General features: G+C 44.2%; 1 protein-coding gene across 2 annotated transcripts in view; it reads left to right on the top strand.

The window, feature by feature from the left end:
• MAML2 (mastermind like transcriptional coactivator 2) overlaps positions 1-13,340 on the top strand; it is a 314,884-nt gene that overhangs the window by 190,701 nt on the left and 110,843 nt on the right. For both annotated transcript variants that reach the window (XM_089775734.1, XM_089775735.1), the window contains one exon: positions 9,653-11,098. In XM_089775734.1, coding sequence (XP_089631860.1) covers positions 9,653-11,098 — 1,446 coding nt within the window. The remainder of the gene's footprint in view (positions 1-9,652; positions 11,099-13,340) is intronic.

Genomic DNA, 13,340 nt, shown 5'->3' with positions numbered 1-13,340 from the left:
TGCACTGTGGATAATATAGATGCATTTGTATGTTGGTAATGTCAGTTGGCAAGAGATGTTGCTTTTCCATCAATGAAGGTAAATTGTGGGATTTTAACACAGTGATTACTATTCCATCCGTGTCCCCCAACTAACAAGAATTAAATGGATACTTGTCAGCTGGAGAACATCCTTATCTGTTACTATAATTTCTGAGTTAGTGATGTTTATTACAGTAAGTGGGGGAAAGACTTGTTTCACTTCTTAATCAAGTTTGTTAGCAAGAGCACTGGTTGTGTTGTGCCACTGTCGGCTATAAGGGTGACTGAATTCCCAGAATTCAATCCATCTTGAATGAATAAGATTTTTCCAAGATGAACTTCATCCTGGAGATTGGACTTTGTGGTATAATCTCCGTAATATGTGTCATGTTTGTCCTGTGTTTTAAACCAGAACAAGTGAAAGCTAATATCAGGATAAAGAATTTATGGTTTCAGCTTTGTTCTTCATGCAGCAGACATGGTAGACAAGAGGCCTGCTGCTCAAAACAAGACTGAGTGCATTAAATCTTAAGAAGACTCAGTGAAGCCAGCCAGGCCTTACCATAGTTCAACACTCAATTGTAAGTAGGTCAGGTCCACATTCAGCAGGAAAGAACTGTCAAAACAGCTGGATGATTTAATCTACCGTGTAAGAATAACAGTGGTAGAAGGTCATTTTCCCCAGGTGTTAGTAGCAGCATTTGTGTTCTTAGAGTATTATAAGGACTCTTGTTCCTTCCTGGACCCAGAGGGCTTAGCGTTGCAGAATTAATAAAGGAGCACTGGAGAGGTAGAACACTCTGGAGGCATTACCCTGGTAGGGGGAGCAAAGGGAGTTTTATTCCATCTCTTTGCCATCCTCAGTTTCCATCCCAATGGGAAAAGAGACAACACTGGGAAGATATCAGGCATCTGTCTGGGATGGTTCGGGTTGGACCAAGTTCCGGTGAAATTAAATGCCAGATTGTACCAGATGCTGAGAGTTTCATTGGATTTACTCCTGAAATAATGTGAATACATCTCACGGTAGGAGGAATGGTTTCAATAGCATCTGGCAGGTTCATGTCCTAAATCCTTAAGGAGACCCACAGTCATGTTCAGGTAGTGGAAGACACAGAGTACTTAGCACAATGGGTCCCTGAGCTATGATAGAGGCCATTAGAGGACTACCACAATGCAAATAATAAATTATCTGCAACCATCTTCCCTCTAATGTTTTCCATCCATGTGCAGAATAAATTTTATTACATGCACTAAGGCATATGCAGATGTGCATCACTAAAAGAAACGTGTGCTGCAGGCTATGGGAAGCTATGGGTGCTGTGCCAATCAGCTGGGAGGAATCTGAATCTACTGGGTGGCCACCCAAGCACTCAGCTTACAGGGAACACTCATCGGCATTGTGTTCTTCTTTGAAATGGGCTTCTTTTTTATTTTTGACATTCTTTTTCACAAAATTTCTGGAAAAATCCTTTCTTTGATTATTTTCAGTAACTTCATATAGCTAGTTTAAAATCCTATCCACCTCCCACAATATAAAAAATATTATTGACAGAACCTCTATCAATGCAATCAGCACAACTGTACAACAAATCTGAGACTGGGAAAAATATGAGAGCAAAGCTCTAAAGCAGCTCTGGTTGTATTTTGTTTTTACAAAAGCAGGTGCAAAGATGTTTATATTCATGTCAAAACTATTACACCAAATGAATTTTTAATGTCACCATGTTTTCTACCTCACTCCGTTTCCAAGTATGATAATCACTTGTTTTGAAGTTGGTAGTGACATACATGAAGGTTTTGCATGCATGAGTTTGTGCTGCAAGTCATCCATTGTTTTAATGTAAAAGTTAACACTGCCATGCTGGGTATGGAATTTCCAGTGATGTCTTAGGAGACTGGAGTCTGATGACTTAAAATTGTTACTATCTGAAGTTTGCTTCCATGAAATGAATTGGTGGTTCTGTCCAGCCTGTTGTACAGATATTTAAAGAAGATAAATGTTCACAGTTGATACAAACTGATAATCTCTGCAAGCAGGTCAAGGATTGATTAGTTATGGAAACTAAGTTATTCTGCTACCCATACTAGGATGTTCTTCCTCATCACTAAGGGTGCATCTACACTGCACCCTAGCTCAAAATAAGATATGCAATTTCAGCTACGCAGATTATGTATCTTATTTTGATGCTATTTCAAAATAGGTTATTTAGTCATTTAGCCCTGTCTACACAGTGCCAAATGTTGAAATAAAGTGCTATTCCGAAACATCCTGTATTCATCTAATGAGGTTTACAGGGACGTTGGAATAGTGAGCCCAAAATAATGGGCTTGCTGTGAAGACTCGGGATAGCTATTTTGAGATACTCCAGTATCCCGAAATAGCATTGTAGTATAGACGTAGGCTAAGCATACGTCTACACAGCAGTGTTATTTCAGAATAACTAATGTTATTCTGAAATAACAAAGAGCATGTCGACACTACAAGCCTTTATTTTGAAATAATGTTGAGCTGGAGGACTTACTCCAACTTATGGTAAACCTCCTTTCATGGGGAGTAAGGGAAGTCAAAGGAAGAGTGTTCTTTCTTCAACTTCCTGCTGTGTAGATAGCGCCTAAAGCCGAGTTAAGCTGTTTCAGCTTAAGCTATGCAATTAATGTAGCTGAAGCTGCATAGCTTAATTTGACTTTAGCCCTGCTGTGTAGACATACTCTGATAGGCCAGAATGGAGAGACTCTGCATTACTTGTGTGAGAAGCCAGAAGACTTAAGTCTGCAACCCTATCACTTTTCATACATGCCATATCCACATACAATCTTTAAAAGTAAGGGGGAAATATGAACTCTGGACTGCCATCCAACATAAGCACCTGCACCAAACAAACTTTTATAAGGAAATGGAGACTGAATAAAAAAAAAGGAGTTTTAAAAACATCTTTGTCGTTTCCCTATAGTGATGGCCAAAATTTGTCCTTGGTCACCTACGTGCAACACCCGTGAATGCAGCCAATGTCAGAATCAGGCCCTCGTATTGAAAAATACCAATTATTTTTTCCTGGAACTTTTGAAAATTTTCCATTTTTTCTAAACCTCCAAAGAAAACATCTTGTTTATTTCAACAAAAATGTGAAAGCATTTTAGCAAAAAAAAAAAAAAAAGTTTAGTTCTAAGTTTGGTGTTTTCAACAAAAACTGAAATTTCCTCCAATATTTTGCTCCACTGTAACAGTTCAACGGAATTACTCCAGATTTACAACAGCATCAGTGAGAGTGAAATTTGGTAATACTGAAAAAATTCACCACCATCATGATCATTTTTAGACACTATAGTTTTGTAAAATTCACCCTTCAGCAGACGAGCTAGCGCGAGATTTATATATCTCCTAATTCCCATTTAAGTCCTCACAATAGGGTTGAAATGTGAAGTAATTTTTCCTTTTGTCCCTCAGTGAAATTTAGGTCAGTCAACTCTAGAGTTTTGCATTCTCTTGGCACTATTCTGCTGCAGGTTCAGTAAAAGTACTGCACTGTCTCAACCAGTATTTTAAGCAGTTAATAATCCAGAGCTCCCTCACAGTAAGTGCATGAACCCACAGCACCCTGCTTATCAAAAGATCTTACAATAATATTATCTACCAGGAAACACTTTGATGTTAAGTACTGCCTAACCTTTGTGGGATGGCATTGTACACAAAGGACTTCTTCGGCTCCCAGTTACTGTCAGATTTCCCATCATAGATGTTTTCAGTATTTTACAGTTCAAATCACCTTATATTTATAATCACAAACACATCTGGCCTGAAAAATGTGTTTGTGTTAGGTGCAAACATTTTTTGTCGTGTATACAGTGAGCCAAATCTTAAAGTCCTCCCTTACAGTGTGAACTGATGATGTTTAAAAATGAACTGTCTGATTTCTCTCTTCTCCTCCTCCTCTTCCCCCCCCCCCCCCATCCATGAGGTGCATGTGCTTTGCTTGGGCAATTAAAATAGTTATCAGCCGTTTGAAAAATTAGTTCTGAGCATGTTCAATGGGTGCCTTTTATGTGTGTTTTTTTAAAGTAGAATGAAGTCTGATCCTTTCTCTCCCAGCCCACATGCAAATTGTTCACGAATGTTCAGATGTTGCAATGGTGGATGCCAACATAAAAACATAGCTAATGTGATTGGATTGATTAGTTGATTCCCTCATCCCAGGCTAGTATAGAGGCATTGTTCTTCTCAAGCTTCTGATGGGACACTGTGCAAGGGAGGGATTATAACTCACTCAAATACAACACAACCCACCACCTGACCAAACATACAGGTGAAAACACTTGCAGTATAAAGTGACTGCAGTTTTCAGAACAACTCAATCCAGCTAAAGAGAGTATGGAAAATGGCTCTGGAATTGGTGTAGTCCTATAGGACTGCTCCAGCCAATCAAGCATGAGTGCTTTGGTCCCATCTTTTGTATGTTTCCCTTTCCTGTCCCTTCCCCCATGCCTAAACAAGGGAGGTAAATCAGTCTCAGAGAGTAGAATCCTCTGCTGCCCCTTATGAGCGGCTCGAAGGTCCCTTTGTACCTCTTGAGGAGCAGAGAGTTACCCTATCAGGGCATGAGGATCTGCCTCTTATTCTTTCTGTCTCAGTTGCTGCTTATATAAAATGGGCATAACCGCAGAGCTGTTGTCAGGATAATTTATTAATATTTGCTGTGTACTGAAGATTTAAAAACTTAAAAATGAATAGGCCCTTTCCGCAAGTATATTAGCAGGATGCACTGTCCCCCCATCCCTGCCCTGCCAGATGTGTCTGAGAACAATACACTCATATTGTAATACTTGACATTCATTACACTGTCATTACATAGTTTACTTAGGGAAAATGCAGTGTGATCCAGCAGCCATCTCATTGGTTTGTCTATCAGATGACCGGGATTCTATTCCTAGCTTTGCCAGTAACTGGGGGCAAGTTACTTTTTCCTTTCTGTGCTTCAGTTTCTCCACCTGTAAAATGGGGATAATGATACTAGCCTCCTTTGTAAAGCACTTTGAGAACCATGAGCGATATGTGCTTTATAAAGGGTAATCAGAGATGTTGATATTGTTACTAGTGTTACCACTGATTTGTGTGTGATGACCTTGTCACTTCTCTGTGTGTCAGGAATCTCATGAATGCAGTGTTATTATGGCCACATTGGTTCCGGGATGTTAGAAAGACAAAGTGGATGAGGTAACCTCTTTTATTGGGCCAACTTTTATTGGTGAGAGAGAAGCTTTTTAAGCCACACACAGCTCTCCTTGAGAACTGGGGAATATATTCTGAATGTCACATCTGAATACAAATTGGGACAGATTGTTTAGCATGAGTAGTAACACATATTTCAGGAGTCCCTTCAGGGTGAAGTGGGGAGAAAGGAAAGGAGTTGGTGGGAAAAAGGAGCCACGGGAGGGGCTTTATTGCGTTATGGATTGTTGTGATAAGCCATAAATCCAGTGTCTCTGTTCAGTGCAGTATTTTAGTGCCTACCATAGTAATGAATTAAAGCGCCTAGCCTCATCTTTTGAAAGTGTTGTGTGGGTTTGCTTTGAGGCTGAGCACTGAGAAATCAGATAGGGTATGTCTACACTACAGCACTAATTCGAACTAACTTAGTTAATTCGAACTAAGCTAATTCGAATTAGCGCATCTAGACTTAAAAACTAGTTCAAATTAGCGTTTTGCTAATTCAAACTAGCATGTCCACACTGAGTGGACCCTGAACTGAGGTTAAAGCTGGCCGGAAGCAGTGCCGGCAGGGCATCAGATGAGGACTTAGAGCGTGGAGCTGCTGTCTCAGGCTAGCCAAGGGCTGTGCTTAAAGGGACCCGATCCCCACCCCGGACAGGCCGTTCTCAGGGGTTCCCTGCTTGCAAAGCCGTCCTGGCTTGGAGTGCCCTGAGTGCCCACACTCGGCACATCACAGCACTCGGCCATCAGCCCGGCTGCACTTGCCGCAGGCTGCCATCCGGGGGGGGGGGTGTCAATTGGGGGGCTGCAGGAGAGCTTCCACCCCAAGGAGCCCGCAGAGCCTTCCCAGTCCTCCCCATTGGGGGCTCGTACCCCATTCCCCCAATACCTCCTTCCACTTACCCCTCCCTAACCCCCCTTCCTGATGTACAAAATAAAGGACAATTGTGTTCAAAAATAGAAACTCTCTTTATTCCACAAAACTCGGGGAGACTGGGAAAAGGAGGTGGGAGAGGGGAACAGAGAGGGTGGGAGAGGGGAGGGGGAAAACTGGGAGGAGGGAGCTGGAAGGGGGAAGCAAGGGAAAGGAGGGGGTGGGGAAACTGAAGGATCAGGGGTGGGGGTCTCACCGGGCCAACCGCCTCCCAGCACAGTGAGGGAGGGGGCCTCGGCGTCCCTGGGGGGATGGGGTGGAGGGTGCGGAGGTTGAGGTGGGGGGTGTGGACATTGAGGAAGAGGGTGTGGGGGCTGAGGAGGAAGAAGTGGGAGGAGGGGCAGGAATGGGAGGAGGGACAGCAGTTGGGGGAGCAACAGGCGCAGGACTGGCACGGGGCACCATGCTCTGCAGCAGGACCTGCAGGTTTGTGCTCAGCCCTCGGACCTCAGCCAGCTGCTCCTGGCGGAGCTGGAGGTCTGCCCACATCCAGGCCTCCAGTGTGCGGTGCACGGCTCGCAGGGCCCCCAGGTGCTGGTCCCAGTACTCCTGCTCCATGCTGGCGGTCCGGAGCAGACCGCGGGTGCGGGAGCATGTCCCGGGCGGGGTGGTGCGCCCTGCACGAGCAGCTGGTGCAGCTGTAGAGAAAGAAGAGAAGTGGTCAGTTCTCCCTGGGGACGCAGAGGATGATGCCCAGCCCTCTCCCCACCCCGCAACGTGAGGGTGACCGTGTCCTGCACCGTCAGAGCCGCTGTGCTTGTACAGAGGCCATGGTCAGGATGTCTGGCTCTTCCCGGGACTGGGAGCTGCCCCAAGACTGCACCCATGTCCCTGTGCCATGTATAGTGTGGCCGGGGCGGGGGGGGGGAGGGAGAGATGTCCCCTGCCTCCGTGTAGAGGGGACATGTGGAGGGAAAGCATCCTGCTGGGTCCCGCCCCGGGGTTGGGAGCATGTCAGGTCTCTTCGCGCAAGCATGTGCCTATTGGGCCATGGACCCTGGGTGTCACGCAGCTAGAGCCACCTGCCCAAGGGTGACATGGCATGTGCTCGCACGTGCACAGGTGTCTGCGTGATCCATGGAAGGCATGGCCCACGCACGTGGTCTCTGGTCTCCCTCCGGCTTCCCCCCCCCCCCCCGAACTACTTAATTCAAACTACTTACCCGGTACGGTCTCCATGGACGACCCTGCCGACTCCGGTGCTGGGACATCCTGCCGTGGCCCCTCCGGTGTGCCCGGGTCAGGGCCCTCCGGTCCCGGCTCGCTGTCCCCCGGGCTGGCACGGACCGCCCCACCCCCCCAAGAGTCGGTTGAGGGCAGGGAAGTAGGGGCAGGTGGCAGCCCCTGCTGTGGCACCACCCCTTGTGGCCCTGGCGTACGCCTGACGCAGCTGCTTGACTTTCAGGCGCACCTGCTCCTGGGTGCGCCTGTGTCCCTTTCGGGCCATGGCGGCTGCTATGCGGCTGTAGACAGTCGCGTTCCTCCTCCTAGTGCGGAGATCATGGAGATTGGGGGCCTGCCCCCAAATCTCAATGAGGTCCATGACCTCCGCACTAGACCAGGAGGCCGCGCGCCGTCTACGGCCCCTGGCTGGCTCCTGGGTGCTGGGGGACTGGGCGGGGGACCCGTCACTGCCACTGGCTGCCTGGCTCATCCTGCGGCCACTGGGTCAGGGGCAGAGACTGCTGGCAGGGCTGTTTCTGCAAAGTGCCGTCTGGCCAGCGTCTACCCCTTTAAGGGCCCGGGGCTGGGGGAGAAGAGAGGAGTTTTCCTGGTTGTGCCCAGAGAGGCCACCAGGGGGAACCTGGGAAGGGGTAGCCTCCCACTAGTTCGAACTAAAGGGCTACACAGCCCTTAGTTCGAACTAGCTAGTTCGAACTAGGCGTTAGTCCTCGTAAAATGAGGTTTACCTAGTTCGAACTAAGCGCTCCGTTAGTTCGAATTAAGTTCAAACTAGCGGAGCGCTAGTGTAGCGCCTATCAAAGTTAATTCGAACTAACGTCTGTTAGTTCGAATTAACTTTGTAGTGTAGACATACCCATATAGAGTGATCTCTTTGTGCAAAGTGTTCACCCACAGGTCATAGGGTTTTTTGGTCTTTTTATCATTTTCCTATGTGAGTTCATTCGAGAGCATAGTGATTGTCTGGTTTTATCCACATAATTGTTATTGGGGCACTGAATGAGGGCAAACCACATGTTTTGGTAGGCGAGTATAGATCCTGTGGACCTTGTTGTGGGGGTATTGTTCATTGCAGCAGTGGAGATTATGTCTACAGGGTTTACATCTGTTGTTCTGGAAGGTCTGGTGGCACTTTAAGTTGGTTTGTCCTAGTCTGTGTGGAGCTTGTTTCTCATGATAGGCTTGGAGAGGCTGGTGGGTTATTTGAAGGCCAAAAGACATTTAAAACAGATAATCATGTTTCAAAATGTCAATGCAAATGCAAAGCTCATCAAGAAAGGCCTGAGTGCCAGGTAACCCACTTGTATGCACAGAATAAATTATTCATCATCTATATAGCACTTCTGTCAGCAAAACATAGGAGAGCAAAATATGTACTTCCCCATTTCCCATAAAGAAGAAAGCGAGGACTTGAGAATGATTTCTAATAAACAAAATGATAGCAAGATGATGGCGAAAGGAAATGTAGTTTTCTGGTTTTATGGAAAGGAAAGTACAGTGACTCATGTGTTAAGTTAAAAGAAACATGCTAACCAGATTACAGTCATTGCACTCTGTAGTGTGAATGACCACCCAAAAATCTCACTCAGTGTGCCATGAAAGAGAGAAAATACAAACCCAGTGTACTGAATGCACTCAGTTAGGTGGATGAGGCTCCATTATGTCTTTTGCTATAAAGTGAAAGAACTAAACTACATTGTAGATTTGCAAATGGCAGTTCTTCCGACCATCTTTGGAACATGACATTTGTTCTTTTATGTTAAATGGGGGGAGGGAATGGTGGTTTGATGGATTTCTATATCTTCCTGATGCTGTTTTGAGGAGGTTACATATTTGCGTGGGGGGGACACAGTAGTAGAAGATATCTCGTGGACCAGATCATTAGCTGGTATAAATCTGGCTATGCCAAAAATCAGTGGGGAGCGGATGGCTAATTACTCGTTTTGTCTTTGGAAACATCTTTCAGAGAGAGTCCTCAGAGTCAATGCCAGCCAGTAAGAACACTTCTATGGAATAGACACTGGAATAACTGGGTGAAATTCTATGCTCTATGTTACATCAGAAGTCAGATTAATTTATCATAAGCCTAGCCTTAAAATTTATGAAATCGATTTTAACTCCATTAATTTTAGTATCACAAAAAAGTCTCCTAATTCCCAGATTATCCTACTCTATTGCCCAATATTTGCTATATAATTTTTCAAACTCTCGTAATAAGCATCAAATTAGTATCAACCTGCTGTTGGCTGACTATTGATTGGATCTTGAATGTCATTTAATTATTTATTTTCTCCCCACTTCTTTCAGCTCCAGGGCACCTTGAAGAGGAAGCTGGTGGTAAATCTATCACCTGTTAACAACAACAAGAGACCCAATGGTATTTCAGATAACTCTTTCCTTGATATTAAGAGGATACGAGTGGGTGAGAATCTTTCTATGGGACAAGGCGGACATGTTAACAGTTGCCAAAGCCAATCAATGTCAGGAACTTTGTCTGGGGGGCAAGGATCACAAAGAAAGACCAGCAACCTAGCAAACAGTATGCACTCTAGTGGGCATATGTTTAATATGCCTTTAAAAGAGGTCAAGAAAGAACCAGGAGAAACCATATCTTGCAGCAAACACCTGGATGATCAGATGCCCCATGAAAACATTTTCCCTAACAGATATGGGGAAGATACAGGGGAACAGATGATGGACCCAGAGCTTCAGGAGCTGTTTAATGAGCTGACTAACATATCGGTGCCACCAATGAGTGACCTAGAACTAGAAAATATGATAAACGCCACTATAAAACAAGATGAGCCATTTAACATTGATCTTGGGCAGCAAAACCAGAGAGGCACTGCTAGATCTTCTCTGCAGATGGACAAAATAGTGATAAAGAGTGAATATTCACCGGGCTTGACTCAGGCACCTGTGGGCTCCCCACAAATGAGGCCTCCTTCTACAGGACCAGCCTTCACTATGTCCAGTGCTGCCATGTCCACCTCTTCACCAATCCCTTCGGTGCCTCAGAATCAAGCACAGTCGACACAGGTCTCTTCTGTCTCAAATCGACCAATGACTAACTGGCAAGAAGTATCTCATGCTCAGCAGCTAAAACAAATAGCAGCCAACCGACAACAACATGCCTTGATTCAGCAGCAACAGCAGCAGCAGCAGCAGCAACCTCAGCCATCCAGCTGGCCCACCTTGTCCCCATCAGGCCCTTCCCCAGGACAATTTGGACAAGAGAAAATTCCCAGCCCTTCCTTTCGTCAGCAACAGTTCAGCCCCCAAAGTTCAGCCATGCCAGGGGTACCTGTCAATGGGAATCAGTCCAAAGCGATGAGTAACTACATCTATAAACCAAACACCACAACCCAGAGCAATCCCATTGACATAATAATACAACCAAAGCCTCAGGATCTCAACAGAAACTTTATGAACAACACTCAGTCACCACTAGAGCAGCATCATGGCAACACAAAGCCTTTGTGTCATTTTAACTCAGAGCAAACCAACCAGCAGATGCCTTCAGTTTTGGGGTCCCAAAGCAAGTCTTCTATTCTGCACTACTCTCAGCAGCAGCCGAACCCCAGTGCCATGCAAGCGCAACAACAGCAACCTCCGCAAACTCTCCAAAACCAGCCTCTTCAAAGGCCACCAAATGTACCATTGGCATTGCAGCAGAAGATGTTACTACAGAAAATGCAGCAAAGCCCACACATTTCAGGACTGCAGTATCCCATCTCTCAACAGCACAGACAGGTAAGATGTGTTCCTTCTAAACAGCAGTAAAACTTTCCTTTTCTCTACTCTGTCATTCCTCCCAGTGAGATCGGACCTAGAGGAATTTGTAATGAAATGCAAAGGCCACTCATCTTTAATGGAGACTCATCTCCCAAGAGCTGGTGATGAAATGTTGAATTATCATACTGTGCAAACCATGGATGCATAGGCCTAAGAGCTTTATGAGAAAGACATTCACAATATTGTGTTTTCTTCCAGTAACAACACAATTAACATGTCACCATTGCATATTTCATGGATACTTTCCAGTAAGGAAAGCTAATAGCCCAAAGTCTTAACTGCATTTCCTAGCTTACATTTAGATTAGGGAGGTAAGCAACTACTCAACTATCCGATAAACAAAAGCTGCCGGCTCTTAATACATTTAAAAATCAGAAGTGCAGCAGGGGGGACCCGGTGTGACTCGAGAATCAGCTGGCCTGGCTCACGCCAGTTCCCCTGCTGCACACCAGTCCTTTAAATGTATTAAGAGCTCGCAGGATCTTAATACATTTAAAGGACTAAAGCACAGCGGGGGGACCCAGCATGAACCAGAAATCAGCTGTCCCAGCTCACACTGGGTCCCCCCTGCTGCGCTTTAGCCTTTTATATGTATTAAGAGCTTACCTGGGACCGGGAGCTAACCTCACTGTGGCTCCCCTGCTTATCGACTAATTGACAGAAAAATAATCAACGATTAGTTGATTAAACTATATTTAATATCCCTAATTTAGACTGCTTTGAACCACTGTATTATTTTTTGCCTTTTCTAAGGCAACATCATTACAAAGCTTTGATGACAAACAACATCATTGTTTTGTTCTGGGAGCACGGTGGGTGAGGGGGAATAATATTCTTAGACATATATTGATTCTAACTTGATAAAAACTTTTGTCAGGGAATTTTATTATCTGTTTTTTTAAGACAATTTAAAACTGCTCAAGTGTAATTTCTGCTTTTGCTTAACATCATTTTTAAGTATTAAGTTCTATGGAAAAATTGTTCATAAAAGAATGTTATAAATTCTAACCGTAAGTGTGTGTATGTTTAGAGTGAATGGTGGGCATCAGTTTAAAAAAAAAAGCGCAAATGCAAAGGTTCGGTAGGTTTATACATACCTATATATGTGATAGAAATGAGCAGGGACTAGAAAGTAGCAGGAAGAAGATAACTGAGGATGAGCACCAAAAACTGAGACAGTCAAAACCTACAAGTTTATTTTTGATAATTTTGGCCTTAATCTCATTAGGCTTGATTCCCCGTTGTCCCTTGTACTTATCTATATTTCTGCGAAGTGGGTATAAAATGCTAGCATGGCATAAATGGCTGTACAAGTTACAAGGCACTGGAGAATCTGCATCCCTGTGCTTCACTTCTTCTCTTGGGAAATGGGAATAGTAAATACTTGCCTCACAGGGTGGTGTGAGAATAAAATTCACAGAGGCACTTAGATGCTTAGTGATGAGCACGCTACAATTACCTACAGACAAAGGCAGTGTTGCAAACTCTTGTGATTTTTTTTATCGTTAGCCTAGTGATGACTGCTGCTTTTCCTAAAGCACCAGCTCTTGGAATCATGTGATTTTAAGTACATTTCTATCTTTTATGGTTCTAGAGTAAAGCTTAAAAATGTGACCCAAATGTAACCTATAGGCTCAGAAACCAGAAAGAAATCTCAAATGTTATTGGAGATTATTTAATCTCGTGATATTAAGGCAATATTATGATGGGGGGGGGGGCTGATTTATGATTGAATTCTTGTGATTAGCAATATTTCAAATGTATAAAATCTGCTAGGTAACCTATGAATTTGTCAGAGATGGGAGCGGAGGCAAATCCTATAATTAATGACTGATAATGGACTAAACCAAACTTTCCAGATGTAAATAGCACTAATATAAATGGGTCAAAAAAACTGGAGTTTCTACATCCACCTGATTTGACATGGAATCAGGTGGTACAAAAAGCAGAAATTTAAATAAATGAATTAGAAGACTTGTATAACTGAAAATTCATTTTTTGCTTCCCAGACAACTTGGTCAATAAATCACTGCCTCCTCAAAATGTCATCTCCTCATAGGAGACAGTATATGAGAAATTTCAGGCAGAAAGGATTTTTTGTTTGTTTGAAGAAGCTGGCGAGGAAGCAGCTGTTGTTTTGGCCTGGACAATATTATGTTGATAGTGTAATAAGTAATAGGATAACAAGATCATAAGCAAC

The sequence above is a fragment of the Pelodiscus sinensis genome, chromosome 1, assembly GCF_052426305.1.
Source record: "Pelodiscus sinensis isolate ZL-2025 chromosome 1, ASM5242630v1, whole genome shotgun sequence".
In the NCBI taxonomy this organism is placed as follows: domain Eukaryota; kingdom Metazoa; phylum Chordata; order Testudines; family Trionychidae; genus Pelodiscus; species Pelodiscus sinensis.
The sequence above is the reverse complement of the archived record's forward strand: the minus strand, read 5'-3'. Positions and strand labels throughout refer to the sequence as shown.